General features: G+C 44.1%; 1 protein-coding gene across 1 annotated transcript in view; it reads left to right on the top strand.

The window, feature by feature from the left end:
• The window catches only part of LOC137415402 (uncharacterized), a 67,219-nt gene extending 51,257 nt beyond the window's left edge, over nucleotides 1–15,962 (top strand). The window contains exons 4-7 of the mRNA XM_078770194.1: nucleotides 2,354–2,491; nucleotides 6,064–6,198; nucleotides 13,094–13,234; nucleotides 13,370–15,962. Of these exons, the coding sequence (XP_078626320.1) occupies nucleotides 2,354–2,491; nucleotides 6,064–6,198; nucleotides 13,094–13,234; nucleotides 13,370–15,354 (2,399 nt within the window). The 3' untranslated portion in view covers nucleotides 15,355–15,962. The remainder of the gene's footprint in view (nucleotides 1–2,353; nucleotides 2,492–6,063; nucleotides 6,199–13,093; nucleotides 13,235–13,369) is intronic.
• Nucleotides 15,963–20,327: the final 4,365 nt, after the last annotated feature.

Below are 20,327 nucleotides of genomic sequence, written 5' to 3'. Positions count from 1 at the left end.
ACCAGAGTGGGAATTTATAGATAAAGACTTATATTGTGGCCACAATTGAGTGGGGAAATTGTGAATGAAATGGTACAGGAGCAGCCAAGCACTTTGCACAATATCATCAAGGAGGAGGTTGCTTGGGTCCAACAGAGTCTGGGAGATGTGGTGTGTCGGGCAGTTAACTACCGCCAGGATGAGATTAAGGTGACCGAGTGGACCCTCACCACGAGCCACATTTGGGCACAGGAGGTTCTGAAATTCAATACCCAGCTGGGGGGATGTTTTGGCCCTGAGCTGGATTCAGACAAGCGGGAGTCGCGGAAAAAGAGCCTCAGAAAAGGTGATCCCCATAGTGAATTTGGAACAACTGCAGGGAGGGGCAGAAAAACCCAAAGAAGGGGTTTTGACCTGCGGGGTTTTGACCTCAAAACTCCCAACCCACCCCTCCCCTTATAATCTCCCTCCTCACCCCTCCTCTTCAAATCTCTCTCCTCACCCCTCTCTCTCAAATCTCCCTCCTCACCATTCCCACTCCCCCTCCCTCTCAAATCTCCCCTCCTCACCCTCCCTCTCAAATCTCCCCCCTCACCTCTCCCCTTCAACACTCAAATCTCCCCCCTCTCCCTTCCCCCAAAACTTCAACACTTCAAAATCTCACCATTTTTCTTCAATTCTCCCCTCTCACCCCTCCTCCTCCAAGTTGTCTCTTAACTCCTCCACAAAGCTTCCTCCTCCCCACTTCCTCTCCCTTCCAACTCATACTCCACATCCTCCAACCTTATCCTTCACTCTGCCACCCCGCAAACAACACCTCACTGTGCCTCATCCCATCACCATGAAACCTTTTGTCGTCCTGATCCTTCCCCTTCTCCTAGCTCTCCTGCAATCTCCGATACACTGTCAACTGCTCTCCACACCTCCCACTCTCCTCCCACATCTTTCCCAACCCATCCCCTCCCTTGTCCTGTATTGGTGAAATGTCGGCTGAAATGTGCAAGAAAATTGGTGCGGATGGGGGAAAAAAGAATGACAAAGAAAGCGGATAGGTATAAGGAAGGAAGGTACACCATAGACTGAGGAATAAGGAAGAGAGGTAGACCGTGGTTGAAGTGGGAGGTTTGTGTGAAGAAAGATATCAGTAAAGTTGGGGTGGTTGGAGGGTGGACAGAGTTGGCTGAGGATGGCGGGGACTGGAGGAGCATCATGGTCAAGGCAGGACAGGAGCTTAGTACCATTGGACCTCACCACTTAAAGGGAAGAGGAGGAGCACAGCAACAACTCCCCACATTTTGTTAACATATACAAAAGTTCCAATACCTTCTTATGTTCCGACATACATGTATTATGTTCTTGGATTGTCCTTCCATGTGTCCAATGCAATAACTTGTGAATCTTTAAAAAGATTTTTTTTTCCAAACGTGGGACAAGTATGTAATATCACAACAAAATAATATAGTAATACATAGTAACAAAATAATATTGTGTCATGTCGCCAGTGATCAAGATCACTGGCGGCAGATTGCCGAACAGTTTTAACTCCGAGGCGGTCAAGCCAGAAATTGGCGGTACCTTTTTGGCGAGTGTGGGACGGAATCAAAGTGCTTACCTTCGACGGCCGCCACACGGGTTATCCTCGGACCCACGAACAATGAACCACGACACACAATTGAAAATGCAACACTGATTTATTTTCATTAAATTCATTAAGATGACATAAAGGTTGGAGTAAAATAGTTGAAATTCCTACTTGAGGGACCCTCCAGCAGACACAAAAACAGACAACGGGAAAGATAAGGAAAATAAATAAATTGTCTCATTGTTCGGCCAGTACTAAGCTTTTGAATGAAGTTGGCAGTGCCAGGTGGCCCGACGCTGCTCACCTGGGAAGCGTGCCAACAATAGCGCGGAGTCGCTGTCCACTGCGCCACGAACGTGGGGCAATTCGTGCGGCCGGTCCTTCTTCACTCTCCACTCCCTCCGAAAAGCAACGCGGCTCCAGCTACTCCGAGAGCACTTCAATTCAATAACACCCATTGGCAAGAAACTGCTTCAGCAGCACCGACACTATATAACATCGTATATAACATATGCCACATCAAATGGGGTATTTTCAAAAAAGGCATTGGTAAAATAGCTTTCTCATAAGTTTTGGAGCAGAGCTGTCTAATTAGCAATGTCTTATTTTGATACATGTGCTGGGAGGAGGTTGCAGTAAAGACATGGACCCAATGTCCTGTGACGGTGTAATAATTCTGTGATATTTAGATCATCCTTTTCCTCGACTGAATAAATGTCTTCCTGACCTCATTTGTATTTGAAAGTTTTAAACTTTGTGTCCCTCCAAAGACTGACACTGAATTGTTTGCAGGTGATGTCTATCCTGTGAAAGTGGAATGTACACAAAACAACAACGATTCCTCTGTCTCAGAAGCTTTGAGATATGCTTCTGTAAAGGAAGAGTCAGATGTTCCTTTGACAAATGGCAGTGCTGCCTGTTCTGCAACTGGTGAGCAGAAACCTAGAAAATTACCAATCAGGGCTGAATTTACGAAAGGCACTGAGTGAGCATCTTGCTAACAAATGCGTAAATCTTAAACCCTGTCAAAAATAGTTATGTGTGTTGGGGGTAGCGGATGGAATACCTTCGTCGAGATAGAATCGTTTGGGTTTAGAATGCTCCGTGTGCCGCGTGAAGCCATCTCGGTGTATCGAAGTGGGCCGTCTGTCTGGGTAAGAGCATTTGCATGTCTCCATACAAAAGGGGTGGAGCTTGTGTTAACATAGGGAGTATATAATTCACTCCCCAGTTTGTAGTTACCCTCGGTGATTTCTCCCTTGTTCATTGCAAATAAAAAGCCATGGCACAAACGCTCCATTCGCTCACCGCGCCGCCACGGCCAACAGAAACAGCATTTGCCGATCATGCCAGTAGCCTCGCCTCGCGACCGCTGACGTCATACGAACATTCCGGAACAGAATTTGGACCGGAGTCCAATCTCTGTTTGAGGCCCTCCGAGGCCTCGTAATGAGGAAGTGACGCCCGGCCTTCAGGATTGGTGGAGGCACGAGGGGATGATTGAGTAGGGCTCGGTGATTGGACAGAGTGTGACTTCAGCATGGAACATTGGAGAGCTGAAATAAGGAGAGGCTGTCGAGCCAGCTGGCTCTCTTGGTCCTGGCTTTCATAGCGAGCGGACGGATATATAGCTCTCTCTTTTCTTAGTCGCGGGAGGGAACGGCTGCGTTTTCGTGGCCAAGTGCACTGTGGAGTGATTTCTGAGCCTTTGTGAACTTTTGGCAACATTAAGGAAGAGATTGGTGCGGCCGTCGAAGAGGAGCAAGAAAGCGACGCTTTGCGGGGCTCATGTTGGTTCAAATGGAAGGGGAGCGACCGAGGGTTGCCTGCCCAAGTTACCTCATGTTTGTGTCACAGTGGAAGAGCGAATCGGTGCCATCTTGCTTCCGTCGACAATCGGGTCGTTGGCCGATCTGCGGGACCCATTCAACCACCACCAAACGTCTACAAGCCCTCGGTTAAACCGCAAAGCTGAGTGCCGGCCGATTATAAGGGCATTTTATTTTCTTTCTCTTTCCCTCTGTCTGTTTATGAGTCTGAGAAGAGACGTCTCGCATTTGGATATTAGTTTTAGTTACCTCGCCTTTTGTTGTATTTTACATTACTGTGAATAAATTTATATTTGTTGAATTTTACTTTTTGTCCTGGTTCATTTTCTTTGTTTTGTGAGTTCGGAATAACCCCGTGTGTTTCCGATCAGATCCGTGCCTTCCCCCGTGCGCCAAAAGCTGCCGCCATATTTTTCGGTTTGTACGCTTCGAAGTTAAAGCTCGTTTCGGTCGTTCGTCTCGAGGTCGAGAGTGTTGTCGTTGTCGAGGTCAACTGTTGTCGAGGAGTGGGATTTGAACCCACTAAAATGAAAAATAAAAATAAACTAGATGGTATTCATAGAATACTTACCCTGCGCAGTCAACTTGGTGTGAGCCAACTCTTCGATTTTTTTAACGTTTCTTTTTTTTTGATCCAATATGGCTGCCAGACCACGTGAGCGATGACATCATAAATTTATATTCTCTGAATAATTGTTGCATAGATCATGCTCAATAAATTTCAAACTGAGCAGACGAAGCGATGTCCCTGTCGAATTATGACGTCGGTGTTATGGTACCAATGACGTCATTGTTAACACCTATTCTCCATATGGAGTTATTTACAATGAACCACGTTTCAATTTTTAAAATGCTGACACGGTGGACCTCTCCTCAGTGAAAGACACATGAAAGCCCGCTTGGAATTTCCAAAAAAGCACCTGAAGGACTCGGACTGTGAGAAACAAGATTCTGTGGTCTGATGAAACCAAGATTGAACTGTTTGGCATCCGGCTGGCTACACTGCCATAAATCCCAGATCGGTGGAGTGTTGCAGTGATGGTTGCCCTTCTGGAAGTTTCTCCCATCTCCACACAGGATCTCTGGAGCTCAGCCAGAGTGACCATCGGGTTCTTGGTCACCTCTCTTACCAAGGCCCTTCTCCCCCGATTGCTCAGTTTGGCCGGGCGGCCAGCTCTCGGAAGTCCAGGTTATTCCAAACTTCTTCCATTTAAGAATTATGGAGGCCACTGTGCTCTTGGGAACCTTCAATGCAGCAGAATTATTTTTTTTAGGCTTCCCCAGATCTGTGCCTCGACATAATCCTGTCTCTGAGCTCTGCAGGCAGTTCCGTCGACCTCATGGCTTGGTTTTTGCTCTGATATGCATTGTCAGCTGTGAGACCTTATATAGACAGGTGTGTGCCTTTCCAAATCATGTCGAATCAATTTAATTTACCACAGGTGGACGGACTCCAATCAAGGTGTAGAAGCATCTCAAAGATGATCAAGAGAAATGGGAGGCACCTGAGCTAAATTTCAAGTGTCATAGCAAAGGGTATGAATATTTATGTCAATGTGATATTTCAGTTTTTTTCTTTTTAATAAATTTGCAAAACTTTCTAAAATCCTGTTTTCTCTTTGTCATTATGGGTTATTGAGTGTAGATTGATGAGGGAAAAAAATAATTTAAACGATTTCAGCATAAGGCTGCAACATAACAAAATGTGAAAAAAGTGAAGGGGTCTGAATACTTTCTGAATGCACTGTAGCATGCCACATCAAATGGGGTATTTTCAAAAAAGGCATTGGTAAAGTAGCTTCCTCGTAAGTTTTGGAGCAGAGCTGTCTGATTAGCAATGTCTTATATTGATACATGTGGTGGGAGGAGGTTGCAGTAAAGACATGCACCAAATGCCCTGTAACGGTGTAATAATTCTGTGATATTTCGATAATCCTTTTCCTCAACTGAATAAATGTCTTTCTTTTTTTTCTTTTTTTCTTTTTTTCTATTTTTGTATACAAGATTGAGACTCGTGTAAGAGCTAACATTAATGACAAAAAACAAACGGACACGTAAGACGAAATAAAGGGAGTGGGAGACGAGATGAGGAGAGAGGGGAAGCACACAAGTACAACATTTGAGAGCAGGGACATCGGGAGATCTGTAGGAGGGAGAGCGCTTGGAGGGAGGAGGCATGGGATGTGGGGGGGGGGGTGGGGGTGGGAGAGGTATAAAACACATGGACACTGCTCAGATTTCCAGGAAAGAAGTCGTTATTTCAAAAAAAAGTGGATCTGGGTTGAATTAACGGGGGTAGGAAAGATCAAGATTTTGGATGGGGGAAGATAAGAGATGGTGGTGAACAGTTGTTTTAAAGACCTGGAGGGGTGAGTGGGATTGACGAGAGTGAGGGAGTTTGTTCCAGAGGCAGGAGAAAAGAGGAATGAAAGAGTGAAGGTGAGCAGAGAGTCTTGATTTTGGCAGTTTCACCAGAAGAGGGTTGCAGGCAGATCTTGTGCGACCTGTAGGAGTACTTGGGGGGACAGAGCACAGACAGAGCTCAGGAGGGCTAGGCCAGAGAGGCCTCATTTATATTTATTTATTGACTCATTACTTATTTATTGACCTCATTTATATTTGAAAGTTTTAATCTTTGTGTCCTTCAAAAGACTGACACTGAATTGTTTGCAGGTGATGTCTATCCTGTAAAAGTGGAATGCACACAAAACAACGATTCTTCTGACTCAGAAGCTTTGAGATATGCTTCTGTAAAGGAAGAGTCAGATGTTCCTTTCACAAATGGCAGTGCTGCCTGTTCTGCAACTGGTGAGCAGAAACCTACAAAATTACCATTCAGGGCTGAATTTACGAAAGGCACTTTGTGAGCATCTTGCGAACAAATGCGTAGTCCTTAAACCCTGTCAAAAATAGGAATGTTTGTGGGGGTAGCGGATGGAATACCTTCGTCGAGATAGAATCGTTTTGGTTTGGAATGCTCCGTGTGCCACGTGAAGACATCTCGATGTATCTAAGTGGGCCGTCTGTCTGGGTAGGAGTGTTTGCATGTCTCCATACAAAGGGGTGGAGCTTGTGTTAAGAAGATAAGGAGTATACGATTAACTCCCCAGTTTGTAGTTGCCCTCGGTGATTTCTCCCTTGTTTATTGCAAATAAAAAGCCATGGCACAAATGCTCCATTCGCTCACCGCGCTTGCACTGCCAACAGAAACAGCATTTGCCGATCATGCCAGTATCCCCGCCTCACGACCGCTGACGTCATTCGAACATTCCCGAACAGAGATTGGACAGGAGTCCAATATCTGTTTGAGGCCCCGCGAGGCCTCGTAACGAGGAAGCCACACCCCGGCCTTCAGGATTGGTGGAGGCAGGATGGGATGATTGAGTTGGTCTCGGTGATTGGACAGAGTGTGACATCAGCATGGAACATTGGAGAGCTGTCGAAAGGAGAGGCTGTCCCGCCAGCTGGCTCTCTTGGCCCTGGCTTTCATAGCGAGCAAACGGATATATATCTCTCTCTATTCTTTGTCGCGGGAGGGAACGACAGCGTTTTCGTGACCTGGCTCGCTGTGGAGTGATTTCTGAGCCTTTGTGAACTCTTGGCACTACTAAGGAAGACATTGGGTTGCCTGCCCAAGTTACCTCATGTTTGTGTCACAGTGGAAAAGCGATTCGGCACCATCTTGCTCCCGTCGACGATCGGGCCGTTGGCCGAACTGCGGGACCCGTTCAACCACCACCAAACGTCTACAAGCCCTCGGTTGAACCGCAAAGCTTAGTGCCGGCCGATTATAAGCGCATTAATTTTTTTGGTTTATGAAATTATAAATATTTTTATAATTATAAAATATATATATTTTATATTGTTACGGAATCCAGACGACGGCGCTCCCCTTACCAAGGGGGGTTAACCCCTTGTCCTGTATACTGGCCGTCGCCGATCCTGGGGGTATGATGTCACGCCCGGTCAGCGCTGAATAGGGTATTAGGTCTATCCGTCCTATGACCTAAGTACCAGCGCCTCCCGGTACGCAAGGAAATACTCCCGCCCGTGCCGCAGTGTAATTGATGGATTGCGCCGAGCGAAGCGAACTGCGGTGCGAGCCGTGTAACAATGACTAAACCCGATTGCGAAGCGTTGGCCGAAATCGCACCACAGGAACTCGATGGGGAAATCACTAAAGCGATCGGACGAGAAAGGAAACCAAGTAAAGGGAGAACAGATATTTATTATTATTTACACAAAACCCAAAGAAGAAGAACGAAGTTATTTACAGAAAAAGAACAGAAGACACAGTGCAATTCTTAGCTTATACAGGCTTAACTTATACCCCACAGGACAACACAAACAGACTCACACGAATAGGGAATTGCAGGCAGGAATGAATGGAGGGATGAGGTGGGACCACAGGGCTGGAGGGGTGAGGTTCAATTCCGTGCAGGACTGGAGGCGAGCAGCCGCCGACTCTCCGCACTCTGGTTTACACAGCGGGATACTCGTGGCAGCGTGTCAAAGCTGCACGCTGCAGGGGGCTGTTGTGAAGCAGCGTCTCTCGCCTCTCTCTCGTACCTCCTCAAGCGCCTTCTTCCACAGAACCGACCTCACACAAACCTCACTTGACTTCTTGATTCGCGCTCCCTCACTCATCTGCGTAAGCAGTCCCTCACTCACCCTTTTTATGGCCCTCCCCGAGATCAAGCCGCGGGCGACGAGGGCACGCCTACCGGGTCGCTCACCGCGGTGCCAATTGGTTGGCACGGGCTCTTCCTGTCTCCGCCTACCATGACGAGGGGCGGGCCACGCCCTTCTTCTCCGAGCTGACCACGTGCGTAATGGAGGCGAACGCTGCTGGCAATGAAATAACATAGAGCAAAATGGACGAAAGGGGGCCTATCTTATTTGATTGATGCAACGCAAGGTCAACTACTGGAAACGCATCCTTACCTGACACACATAATAATGAAATAACTGTTAGAAGGGCCTACGATTTGCTACGTGTCGTAATGTGGTCTAACTAAGGTGCACTCATTTCAATTAACAGCCAATTAAGGGGAAATGTACACAGGGGTTATTCATAAGAAAATTTAATACTAAATTTCATGTGAAGGTTCTAAAAACCGTAACAATATTTTAAAATATAAAATAAAAAATATTTATATAATAAACAAAAAATTATTTTTTGAATTTTACTTTTTGTCCTGGTCCGTTTTCTTTGTTTTGTGGGTTCGGCATAACCCCATGTGTTTCCGATCAGATAAGAGCCTTCCTGCGCGTGCTAAAGGCTGCCGCCATATTTTTCGGTTTGTACGCCTCGGAGTTGAAGCTCGTTTTGGTAATTTGTCCTCTTGGGGTCTTAACCCGGGGACGCGACAATATCGTTGCACACACACAGCCAATCCGCCCGTCCAGTTCGCAATTTGTGAAGGGAGATAAACAGTCAATAACTTGTACGTGTCGAAACATTTGATTAGCCTACGACAAACTGCACATGTCTCGAACATCCAATTTATATAATGCACTTGCATGGAATCGCAGCATCACAGACAATTGTTGATGGGGATTCAGCACATTGCTCCTCATCGTAGGTTGATCCAAGTCATCTTGCACAGTATTCAGCAACGACCAAAGTGATTCCTTTGAGAGTTTGTAACGCTGGACAAATTTAATATTGCCATATTTCTTCAGAAGATTGCATCTATCAACAAAGATTCTCAATGCATATCGGCGAACTTCCCCATTACTTTCCCCTTTGTCTCCTCTTGAACTTATTCAAGCACTCCTAACACATCCATACGATATTCACCATCTCATATTAACTACCAATCAAAAGTCCTGCAAGACTCTGCTCATGTTCACTCTTCACTCTCTGCTCACGTTCACTCTTCCCACCAGGTCTTCAAAACAGCTTTTCACCAACATCTCTTGTCTTCCCCCATCCAAAACCTTGATCTTTTCTACCCCCGTTAAAACGCCCTAAATCCACCTTTCAATGTCCAAATTCCAAGTGGTGTCCATTTGTTTTCCACTGTTTTATCCCTCCCCAGCCCTTTGTCTCTCCCACAGATCCACCGATGTCCCTGTTCTTTGCTGTTGTTGTGCTTGTATGTTTTCCTCTCCCTCCCCCCCCCCCCCCCTCTTGTATACCACTCCCTTTATTGTATGTTTTATGTTCCGTGTATGTTTTTGTATGCAATGTGTTAGCTCTTTCTCGAATCTTGACTGAATGCCAAAAAAAACCCTTTTCGAATTTCTAAAATCCTAAATTTTCATCCGATTTACTTGAAATTTGAATAGGATTTTCATGTCGGCTTACTGAATTCAACCACCAACTATTTTTGAAATCAACATTGGCCAAAAGGTCAACATAGGCCAAATGTCAACTACCATTCCAGATTTCTCAAATCCTTGATTTTTCATTCCAATTGAATTGAAATTTGAAAAGGATTTTCATATCAGCGGACTGAATTAAACCACCAACTATTTTTGAAGTCAAAAGGATGCGCTGCTGCGTGCCATTCTACATTATTTTCTTTTATTTTATTGTTATTTTTTTGTATCCAAAGTCGAAGCTCGTGTAAGAGCTAGCGCATAAAACACAAAAACAGAGACACATAAAACGTAAAATAAAGGGAGTGAGAGACGAGAGAGGGGGGGGGGGGGGGAGAGAGAGAGGGAAGCACACAGGCACAATAACAGTAGATAACAGGGACATTGGTAGATCTGTGGAAGGGAGAGGGCTGGGGGTGGGGGCGGGATAAAACGGTATTAAAAAAATGGACTCCACTTGGGCTTTCACGAAAAAAGTCGGAATTTGAAAAATGTGGATTTGAGGTGTATTAACCTTGATCTTGCAGAAAAGATCAAGGTTTTGGATGGGGGAACCAAGTGATAGTGGTGAACAACTGCTTTAAAGACCAAGAGGGAGGAGTGGGATTGAAGAGAGTGTGGGAGTTTGTTCTAAGGGTGGGAGAGAGGAGGAATGAGAGTGAAGGTGAGCAGAGAGTCTTGATTTTTGGCAGTTTCCCTAGAAGAGGGTTGCTGGCAGATCTTGTGCGTCCTGAAGGAATATATGGGGGACAGAGCACAGACAGAGCTGAGGGAGAAAGGCTGGAAAGGAATCGGAAGAAGACAAAGACTACCAACCTGCCTGTGGTTAGAGCGTGAAAGGCCCTCAGAATCAGCTTCATTGCAGGAGATACCAATGATTCTCATAGCTTTGGTTTCGACAATATGAAGCTGAGCTAGGTGTGAGGAGGAGCACCAGCCCAGAGGAGAGAGCAGCACTCCATCAAGCTGTGGATGAAAGCTTTGTATGTGGTGGGAGCTCAGTCGTGCCAAGAAAGGACTTCGCATGACGGAGGATGCACAGGCTTGGAGGCTTGGAAATGTGGTTTTCCCAGGAAAGATCATGGCAGATAGTGCGACCCCAAAGATTGAGTGACAGAACTTCTTCGAGAAGCTTGTTGAGAAAGTTCATGGGAGGGTTTTCCAGATGTTCTTCATGAAGAGAAATCGTTAGGGTGTGAGATTTGTCAGGATTGAATGACATGTTCAACTTGTTTGACCACGTTGTGATTTTATCCGGTCTGCATAGTGTGAAGAGGCTACTGCCTGCCAATCTCAGGGTCGAGTTATGGAGCGGCAGAGGGTGGAGTCATCAGCAAAAAGATAGAGGATTTTCCAGAGCCTCGGATTGATCATTAATGAAGACCAGAAAAAGTGCAGGGCCCAGAACACTGCCTCGAGGAACTTCAGCCTGGACAGGAATGGTAGATGAAACAATTCCATTCAGGACCACACATTAACTTCGACCAGAGAGGAAGTCCACAAGCCGTGCTTGGAGATTTCCATTAATACCATAAGAGGAGAGTTTGGTAAGCAGGGCGGTGTTCCCAACCGTATCGAAGGCATGAGATATGTCAAGGGAGACGGCTCTGATTTCCTGTTTAGCATTGAGGACTTCCATGCATTGTTGAGACAGCAGAAGCAGCATGTCCAGTTTGAAGTGGCGTTGTCTGAATCCAAAATGAGGACCAGAGATCAAGCCATTGGAGAAAAGGAAGGATTTAATATCAGAAGCGATGATGGATTCCATGACCTTGCTGATGATTGAGAGTAGGCTGATTGGTCTGTAGTTTCAGATTCCAGGAGCTGCTGTGTTCGACTAGGTAAGGTGGGTACAGAGCAATGAGTTGGGACACAAGATTTGAGACAAACACAGAGTTGAGGCATTCAGCTTTTTCACGTGCGGTGTCAGGTGTTTTGCCTTTTGAGATAAGGGAGGGCATGGAAGGGGAACAAACACCAGAAACAGATTTGACCAGCCACCATCAGAACTTGGAGGGAGACAGGTTTGAGAGTTCAGTTTTGAGATTCGAGAGATATTATTTTCTGGCTTTCCTGAAGGGAGACACACACTTGTTCTTCAAGGAAGCTTTGTTAAAGGAAATTTTGAGAAATTTTTAATGCCAGTAAATTCCAGAATTTTACAATTCTTCTTTTATTTAAATTTAATTAAATGTTTGAACACAAATCGTCTTCTTGTTACTTCCAATAACCTACGGTTTAGCAGTTAATCAGGTTCACTATGTTTTTTCGTTCAAAATCATGGTGGATTAGCAAACCTATACATTTTTGGAAACGTTATTACATGGAAAATCTGAAAATCAATGTTCACATTTGCCAATTCCGACCAATTCGATTCGACCAATCGACCAATTCCATTTGACCAATTCGACCAATCGGCTTCGATCGACAATTCGATCGATTAGATTCATCGAATTCGATTCGATCGACCATTCGACCAATTCGATTTGCCAATCAATTTGACCGACCTTTGCTTGTGTGGAACGGACTGTGAAAACGATGCGGACTATATTGTCGGATACGACACACAGGACAGTGATGACGAACTCTAAATGGCATATTCTGTAATCGTGTATGTTTGATGCCATTGACTGCCTGTGTATATTTTGTCATTGACTGCCTGTGTAGATGTGAAGTTATACTGACTGCATGTGTATATATGATTTTGCTGACTGCCTGTGTATGTTTGGTGATATGAATTATTGTGACACATTTTGATGTTATTAACTGCCTGTACAAAATGATAACATGTATTTGATTATGCAACTTATCGCGAATATAAAGACAGTATTTTGCAATTCAAAACCTTTCATTCGTGTCTTACCATTTCCCATAGCACTAATTTGATACTTTCATTGGATTCCTTGTCCCTGAAAATATAGGTTTAGTATATTTTTAAAAGTTTTTAGGGTAATTAGAGGCAGAAATAGAACAAAATATGTATTTTACAGTGGCCATTTTGAAAATCCAAAATGGCCGCCATACAGGTATCTCTCCAAATGTAAATATTGATTTTTAGTTTCCTTATGCTATAACCTTTCCAAAAATGTATAGGTTTGCTCATCTACCATGATTTTGAACGAAATATAATTTATTGACATAGTGAACCTGACGAAGTACTTGGACATGTTAAATAGGGTGGTGTATAAATAAGGGTTATGTGGAAGACTGCTTCGAATTGCACTTAACATCTGGAATTTTTAGTTTTAACAATGTTTAACTTCATTATTATATTTAAATTGAAGTACACATTCCATGACGTGACATGTTCTGTGAACTCTCAAGATGGTTCTCAATGTCATTTTCCTGCAAAAGACTGACGCTGATTTGTACACAGGTGATGTCTGTCCTCTAAATGTGGAAGGCAGACAACACAACAATGATTCATCTGTCACAGAAGATGCAAAATGTGCTTCTGCAAAGGAAGTTTCAGATGATATTCACATGACAAATGGAAGTGTTTCCTCTTTTGCAACTGGTGAGTGGAAATGTAAAAAAATTAACAAACAATCTTTTGTGTTGAGAAAATATATAATTTTTGGAAATGTGTTAAATATTTTGCATTTTGATTTTGACAAAAAAAAACAAAATGTTGTGTTCTTTGTTTCTGCAGAACAATCCAGAAGTAATATGGGTCAAATAAGGTTCAGTCGCAGCTTGACAGTGAGAAAGAAGCCTTTTTTGAAGAAACAATCACAAGATCAAGACTCACTTCCTATAAAATACAAGTGCATGTCAGGGCCTTGCAACACCAAGATTCATATTAAATTAAACAAACAAAAAAAGGTTGAAGAAAGGGAAATAAGTTATAAGTGTAATGTGTGCAGAATGGATTTTACGTCTAGTGACATGAAAATACACAGGAGGATCCATACAGGAGAGCGATCCCACAAATGCTCGATATGTGATAAAGGTTTCTCTCAAAAAGGCAATTTGAAATTACATATGCGGATCCATACAGGAGAGCGTCCTTACAAATGCTCGATATGTGATAAAGGTTTCTCTCAAAAAGACAGTTTGAAATTACATATGAGGATCCATACAGGAGAGCGCCCTCACAAATGCTCGATATGTGATAAATGTTTCTCTCAAATAGGCGTTTTGAAATTACATATGAGGATCCATACAGGAGAGCGACCCCACAAATGCTTGATATGTGATAAATGTTTCTCTCAAAAAGGCGTTTTGAAATTACATATGCGGATCCATACAGGAGAGCGTCCTTACAAATGCTCGATATGTGATAGAGGTTTCTCTCATAGCATCAGTTTGAAATTACATATGCTGCTCCATACAGGAGAGTGTCCTTACAAATGCTCCACATGTGACAAAGGTTTCTCTCAAAAAGGCAATTTGAAATCACATATGATGATCCATACAGGAGAGCGTCCTTACAAATGCTCGATATGTGATAAAGGTTTCTCTCATCACAGCAGTTTGAAAAAACATCTGCGGATCCATACAGGAGAGCGTCCTTACAAATGCTTGATATGTGATAAAGGTTTCTCTCAAAAAGGTGTTTTGAAATCACATATGAGGATCCATACAGGAAAGCGACTTCACAAATGCTCGCTTTGTGATAAAGGTTTCTCTCATAGCAGCAATTTGACATTACATATGAGGATTCATACAGGAGAGCGTCCCCACAAATGCTCGATATGTGACAAAGGTTTCTCCCAAAAACGCTATTTGAAATCACATATGAGGATCCATACAGGAGAGCGTCCTTACAAATGCTCCATATGTGATAAATGTTTCTCTCAAAAATGCAAATTGAAATTACATTTGATGATCCATACAGGAGAGCGTCCTCACAAATGCTCGAGGTGTGACAAAGGTTTCTCTCAAAATGTTGATTTGAAATCACACATGAGGATCCATACAGGAGAGCGTCCTTACAATTGCTCGACATGTGATAAAGGTTTCTCTCTAAAAGACAGTTTGAAAAAACATATGAAGATCCATACAGGAGAGCGACCCCACAAATGCTCGATATGTGATAAATGTTTCTCTCAAAAAGGTAGTTTGAAATCGCATTTGAGGATCCACACAGGAGAGCGACATCACAAATGCTCGATATGTGATAAATGTTTCTCTCAAAAAAGCGATTTGAAATTACATACGATGATCCATACAGGAGAGCGACCTTACAAATGCTCAATATGTGATAAAAGTTTCTCTCAGAGCAGCAATTTGAAATTACATATGATGATCCATACAGGAGAGCGACCCCACAAATGCTCGATATGTGATAAAGGTTTCTCTCGAAAAGGCGTTTTGAAATTACATATGATGATCCATACAGGAGAGCGACCTTACAAATGCTTCATATGTGATAAAGGTTTCTCTCAGAGCAGAAATTTGAATTTACATATGAGCATCCATACAGGAGAGCGACCTCACAAATGCTCGATATGTGATAAAGGTTTCTCTCGAAAAGGAGAATTGAAATTGCATATGAGGATCCATACAGGAGAGCTGAAATACCATGATATGAAAAATGAGGTTAAGTGGTTTTTGAAATTGAAGAAACCTGAAATTGTACCAGTGATAGTCGGAGCAACAAGGAATCCCGATGATCAAGAAAACCCGAACTGAGTACTTAAAAAACAATTCGGGAAATATCACAACAAGCTGCAGGTGGAGGCTGTCAGAGGTTCAGTGAGGAGTATAAAAGGAGCCCTTGGAACAAAGATATGAGAATTGTCCTTTTCCGAACAAACTGGTTGATGAATAATAATCCTTTACCGAAAAAGGAGCTGGAGATTTTGAGTTCTCTCAAAATGGAGATAAGCTTGAGATAATCTCTCAATCTGATCTTGGATCTCATCGCGCTTCTTTCAGGGTCCACTGTCTTCCTTGGGTTTCCAGTTTGTAATTCTTGTAATGTCCTTGCCATGTATCCAGCCAACTTCCATTTGAGTTTTTTTTTGTTTGTGACCCGTGTTTTGGCATTTTGTTTTCTATCTGATTTAGTTGTTTTTCTTGTCCCTTTTTGGTTATGCTCAGATGGCATCTTTCCATGGCAGTTTGAACATCAATTTTCACTCGATCTTTGCTGTAGTCCATGTTTCATTGCCAAGTGAGAATGGGGAGAAAACCCTTGTTGTAAAATTGTTTATCAGAAGAAGACTCCTGCCTATGTTTTTCGTGAAACTTGAATTTGTGAAGTGTTTCACAATAAAGAGAGGTCCTCAAAGCACAAATGCAGTTTTTTTGTTTGTTTGTTTTTTCACCTTGTATTGATATCACGTATCAGATATTATTCACAATAACACTGTCGGCGTTATTGTGAATTTTGAATGGCACATTATGATCAATTAATCAGTCAGGTAAGAGTTTGGAGTTGTCCATATTCCCATAAGTAATCCTGATCAAACCGAGAGTTTACCAAATCAGATGAAAGCCTTGCATAGCATTTACCATCATGACATTACTGCACTTCGTGCCATCACTGATTGCTGCTAAGCAGCTTTATTACATAGGTCCCAATGTGGAAGGCCACACAGCTAGTTGGTACCACATTTTCTCAACATCAATGTTAATGCATTGTTAATGGAGGTAATACCTTCAAACACAGACTTCCAAAGAAGAGAAGATGGGAACGAAGCCCTCCGCCCCTCACCTCTGACCCCTCCCCCCTCCTCCCTCCCCGCCCCAACCCCCCCCCCCCCTCAACTCCCCCCCCCCCCCAAAAGGTTGAGATTCAAGTCGATGTGGCCACTGGCCAGATGAAGTAGATATAATTATTCCAGAAACTAAAACAAACAAAAATTCAAAAAACATATCCTTGCAACTCCGGACCAATCAGCTTGCTTCCAATCCTCAGCAAGGTCATGGAATACATCATCACTTCTGACATTAAATCCTTCCTCTTCTCCAATGGCTTGATCTCTGATCATCAATTTGGATTCAGCAACTACTCCGGTTTACCAGTTGGAGGAGACCCAGCGGGAGGCCTTACACAAATTAATCCAAACCCATTTGGACATCTTCTCCTTGTCCTCCGAGGACATTGGACGTACGGGCCTGGTGAAACATCAGATCCACACCAGTGAGGCCGGGCCTATTTGTCAGCCAGCCCGACGGCTCCCTTGGAGCAAGAGGGAGGAAGCTGATGAGCAGGTAGAAAAAAATGCTCAGTCCAGGTATCATTGAGTCCTCGGGAAGTCCTTGGATGTCACCGGTTGTATTGGTTAAAAAGAAAGATTGGACCACTCGGTTTTGCGTGGACTATCGCCAACTAAACAACGTGACACTCAAGGACTCGTATCTCCTGCCTAGAATTGACGATACCCTTGATATCGTTGCGGGCTCAAATTGGTTCTCAACCTTGGACCTTAAGAGTGGGTATTGGCAGGTGGAGATGGAAAGGGCAGGGAAGGAGAAAGCTATATTTTCCACAGGTAAGGGGCTGTATCAGTTCACTGTGATGCGGTTTGGTTTGTGTAACGCCCCCGCCACCTTTGAACGATTTATGGAGCGTGTGCTGGGTGGCATGCCATGGCAATCGTGCCTGGTGGACCTGGAGGACGTCCTGGTACACGCTAAAACATTTCCCTTAGGCCAGTGGTTCTTAACCTTTTTAAAGGCGCCAAACCATAATGAAACCCACCGAACACTCGCGGAACCCCTCAAACTTGACAAAAAAAATTAAGAATAATTGCATCTTAATGCGTTTTCTGTTCTTCTTTTCGGGAGGCGATCTGGGAAATGCGTGGTTTTGTTTTGGCAAGGGCCACCCTCAAATCATTTTCGCATGCAAGCCTGCTCCTTTTCCTTGTTTTAATGTCCACCAGTTTCGAAAACGCATGCTCGCAGATATACGTTGCAACAAACGGCGTGAGGATCTCAAGGGCAATTTTAGCGATGTGAGGATACCCTTCCCTTTGGCGGCACCAAAACGTTGACAGCGTTGTTGTGCCAAAGAGTTGTTGTTGAGTCTGGCTCTGCTGAAGTTCGATGAGGTCGTCGCGGTGGTCATTGACATCTGCCGTTGCAACGTAGAAAGTAAACGGCTGCCGCACCCATGCTGGGTATTGCTCTTGGTCGGGGAAGTAGCCGTCGAATGACTTTCCCAGCTCATCCAAATGCGTGGCAATCGCTTGCTCCAGCTCCCCCGGTACAGCAGTGCCTCCAACTTCAGACTCATCTTCAATCCCGCTCACGCACTCGTCCAGTAGCGAAAAGTTCGCGAAGTTGTCGTTCTCTGTTCGCCGCCTCCACAATGGTAACTTCTTTCGGAAAGCTCCCAGCTTTTCTTCAGATTCGATGACGTTCACTCCACCGCCCTGCATCTGGCAATTGAGATGATTGAGTGCGTCGAAGATGTCAGCCAAGTACGCCAAGTCGAGGATGAACTCTGACTCTTGGAAGTGCGTTGCATGACAATGCTGGTGTTCTTGCAAAAACAGGACTAATTCTACACGCAAGGCAAAAACACGGCTCACTACCTTCCCTCGTGATAACCATCGAACGTTAGAGTGGTAGAGAAGGACTTCAAATTCAGAGCCGATTTCATTGCACAGCTCTTTGAAGATGCGATGATTCAGAGCATGGCTTCGCACGTAATTCCCAGTTTCAACGACGATTTTCAGAACATTGGCCAGTTTTGGAGGCAAGGTTTTTGATGCCAGCGCGTGTCTGTGCAGGACACAGTGCATGACGATGATGCATGGTGCATCGGCCTTCACCAGCGCTCCAAAACCTGAGTTGCATCCCAGCAGGGCTGGAGCTCCGTCCGAGCAAACTGCAGACACCATGTTCCACGAGAGGCTGTTGCTTCTGAAGAAGTCGTCCACAAGCTTCTTCACGTCAGCTGCCTTCGTTGTTGTTGTGAGAGGCTTGCAGAACAGAAAGTCTTCCTTGATCTCGTCTCCTTTGACATAATGCACAAATAAGATTAGTTGGCTCAAATTCGAAACGTCGGTGGTCTCGTCAAGTTGAAGGCTGAATTTCGTCGGGCTCGCTAATAAATCTGCAATTACCTGGGCGAGGATGTTGTCGCTCATGTCGTCGAATCTGCATCTGATGGTGTCATTTGAGAGTGGAACGAGAGACGACTTGTTTTCAGCAGCTTTTCCCAGCATGATGTTGGCCATCTTCAACGCGGCCGGTTTGATGAGTATCTCACCAACGGTGTGCGGGTTGCCCTGCTTTGCGATCAGGTATGCAACTTCATACGATGCGGTAAGGATCGGTTTGTCAATTGGAACGAAGCAGAGAGTGGGCAAGGTAGCACTTGCGTCGAACCTGACTCTTTTCAATTTGAATTCATCCAGTGTTGCGTCTTTGTACTGCCCCTCGCCGTGCAGTTTTTTTAAAGTGTTCCCGTAGTTTTGCTGGTGCTCGGCTGGAGTTGCTCAACTTGACATTGCAAAGCATACATTGAGGACGCTGACTTCCGTCCCATTCCGTCAAACACATGAACCCGTACTGCACGTAATCCTCCGACCACTTCCTTTTTTTGAATTACGACCAAAGGAGTTATATCACCCCCACCTAATTTTCTGAGTAATTCAGTCATATTTTATAATCACCATCCACTTTTGAATTTAATATAACTGAACCGCCCTGCATATCCACAAACATTTCCAACTTACTTTTCAAATAATCAGTAACTCCAAAGTAAGGCGCGACCAATGTTGCACGGCACACGGCAAGCTAAATGAGGCTATTCACTGGAATTTCCGAACACCTGCAAAGTCCAAAATCCAGTAAGTAAGTTAGCAAGTGAGCACCATCAACAGAATAATTAGCAAGTTGCTCATTGATTCAACTTACTACAGTCAGTGTGAAATAACTTATCTTAAACACAGACCAGAGAAACCATGAATGGGATGGGAATACAATTACAAATAACATTTCCATTCGTTCATAACATACATAGCAAAATAATAATAACTAGTCGAAACCCGTGGAACATCCACGGAAGGGAGGATGTGGTGTATGGATAGAGTGTACCATTATGGATGGCATAGGGGATTTGCTTGTCCGAGTAAGAGTTAGGAAGAAAGATGAGAATGAAGAGTGCGTATATGCACAACGATCGCCGACACCGGCACAAATGCATGCTCTGGATTGTCCACTCAGTGGACGGCTTGCGGACGACTCAGTGGACGGTCATCTAAATGTCTTTTTATGGTGAATTCAAATATGGCATTGATTTTTTGTTATATTCACTCTGAAACATTAAAAATGAAAGAAAACCGAACCACTTGGGAACGCCCCTAAAAATTCTGCCCCATACCTCAAAGCCGATGACGTAATCCATGTGATGTCACCTCCAGAACACAGCTCGCTCGCAAGCATGCTCCACGTGCATTTGCTTGATACAAAACAAACACTTATTTTAACTCCGATTTACATTCCGTTTCCACTTTTAGTGAGAAGTAGGGGTCTGTGCAACCATTCATAAACTTTATTTGGTGCAAATCGGATAATTTTTAGCCGAGTAACCTCAGACCGCGAGTTGTTATTTATATATTAATTCACACATTGTTGAGTACGTGCAAGCCGCTCCACGGAGCGACCTTGCGGGCTTGTTTTAACTCCGATTTACATACTGTTTC

Source organism: Myxine glutinosa, chromosome 1 (assembly GCF_964187855.1).
Source record: "Myxine glutinosa chromosome 1, kmMyxGlut1.1, whole genome shotgun sequence".
NCBI classification, from domain to species: Eukaryota; Metazoa; Chordata; class Myxini; order Myxiniformes; family Myxinidae; genus Myxine; species Myxine glutinosa.
Note: the sequence above shows the minus strand (reverse complement) of the source record. Positions and strands in the feature narration are given on the sequence as shown.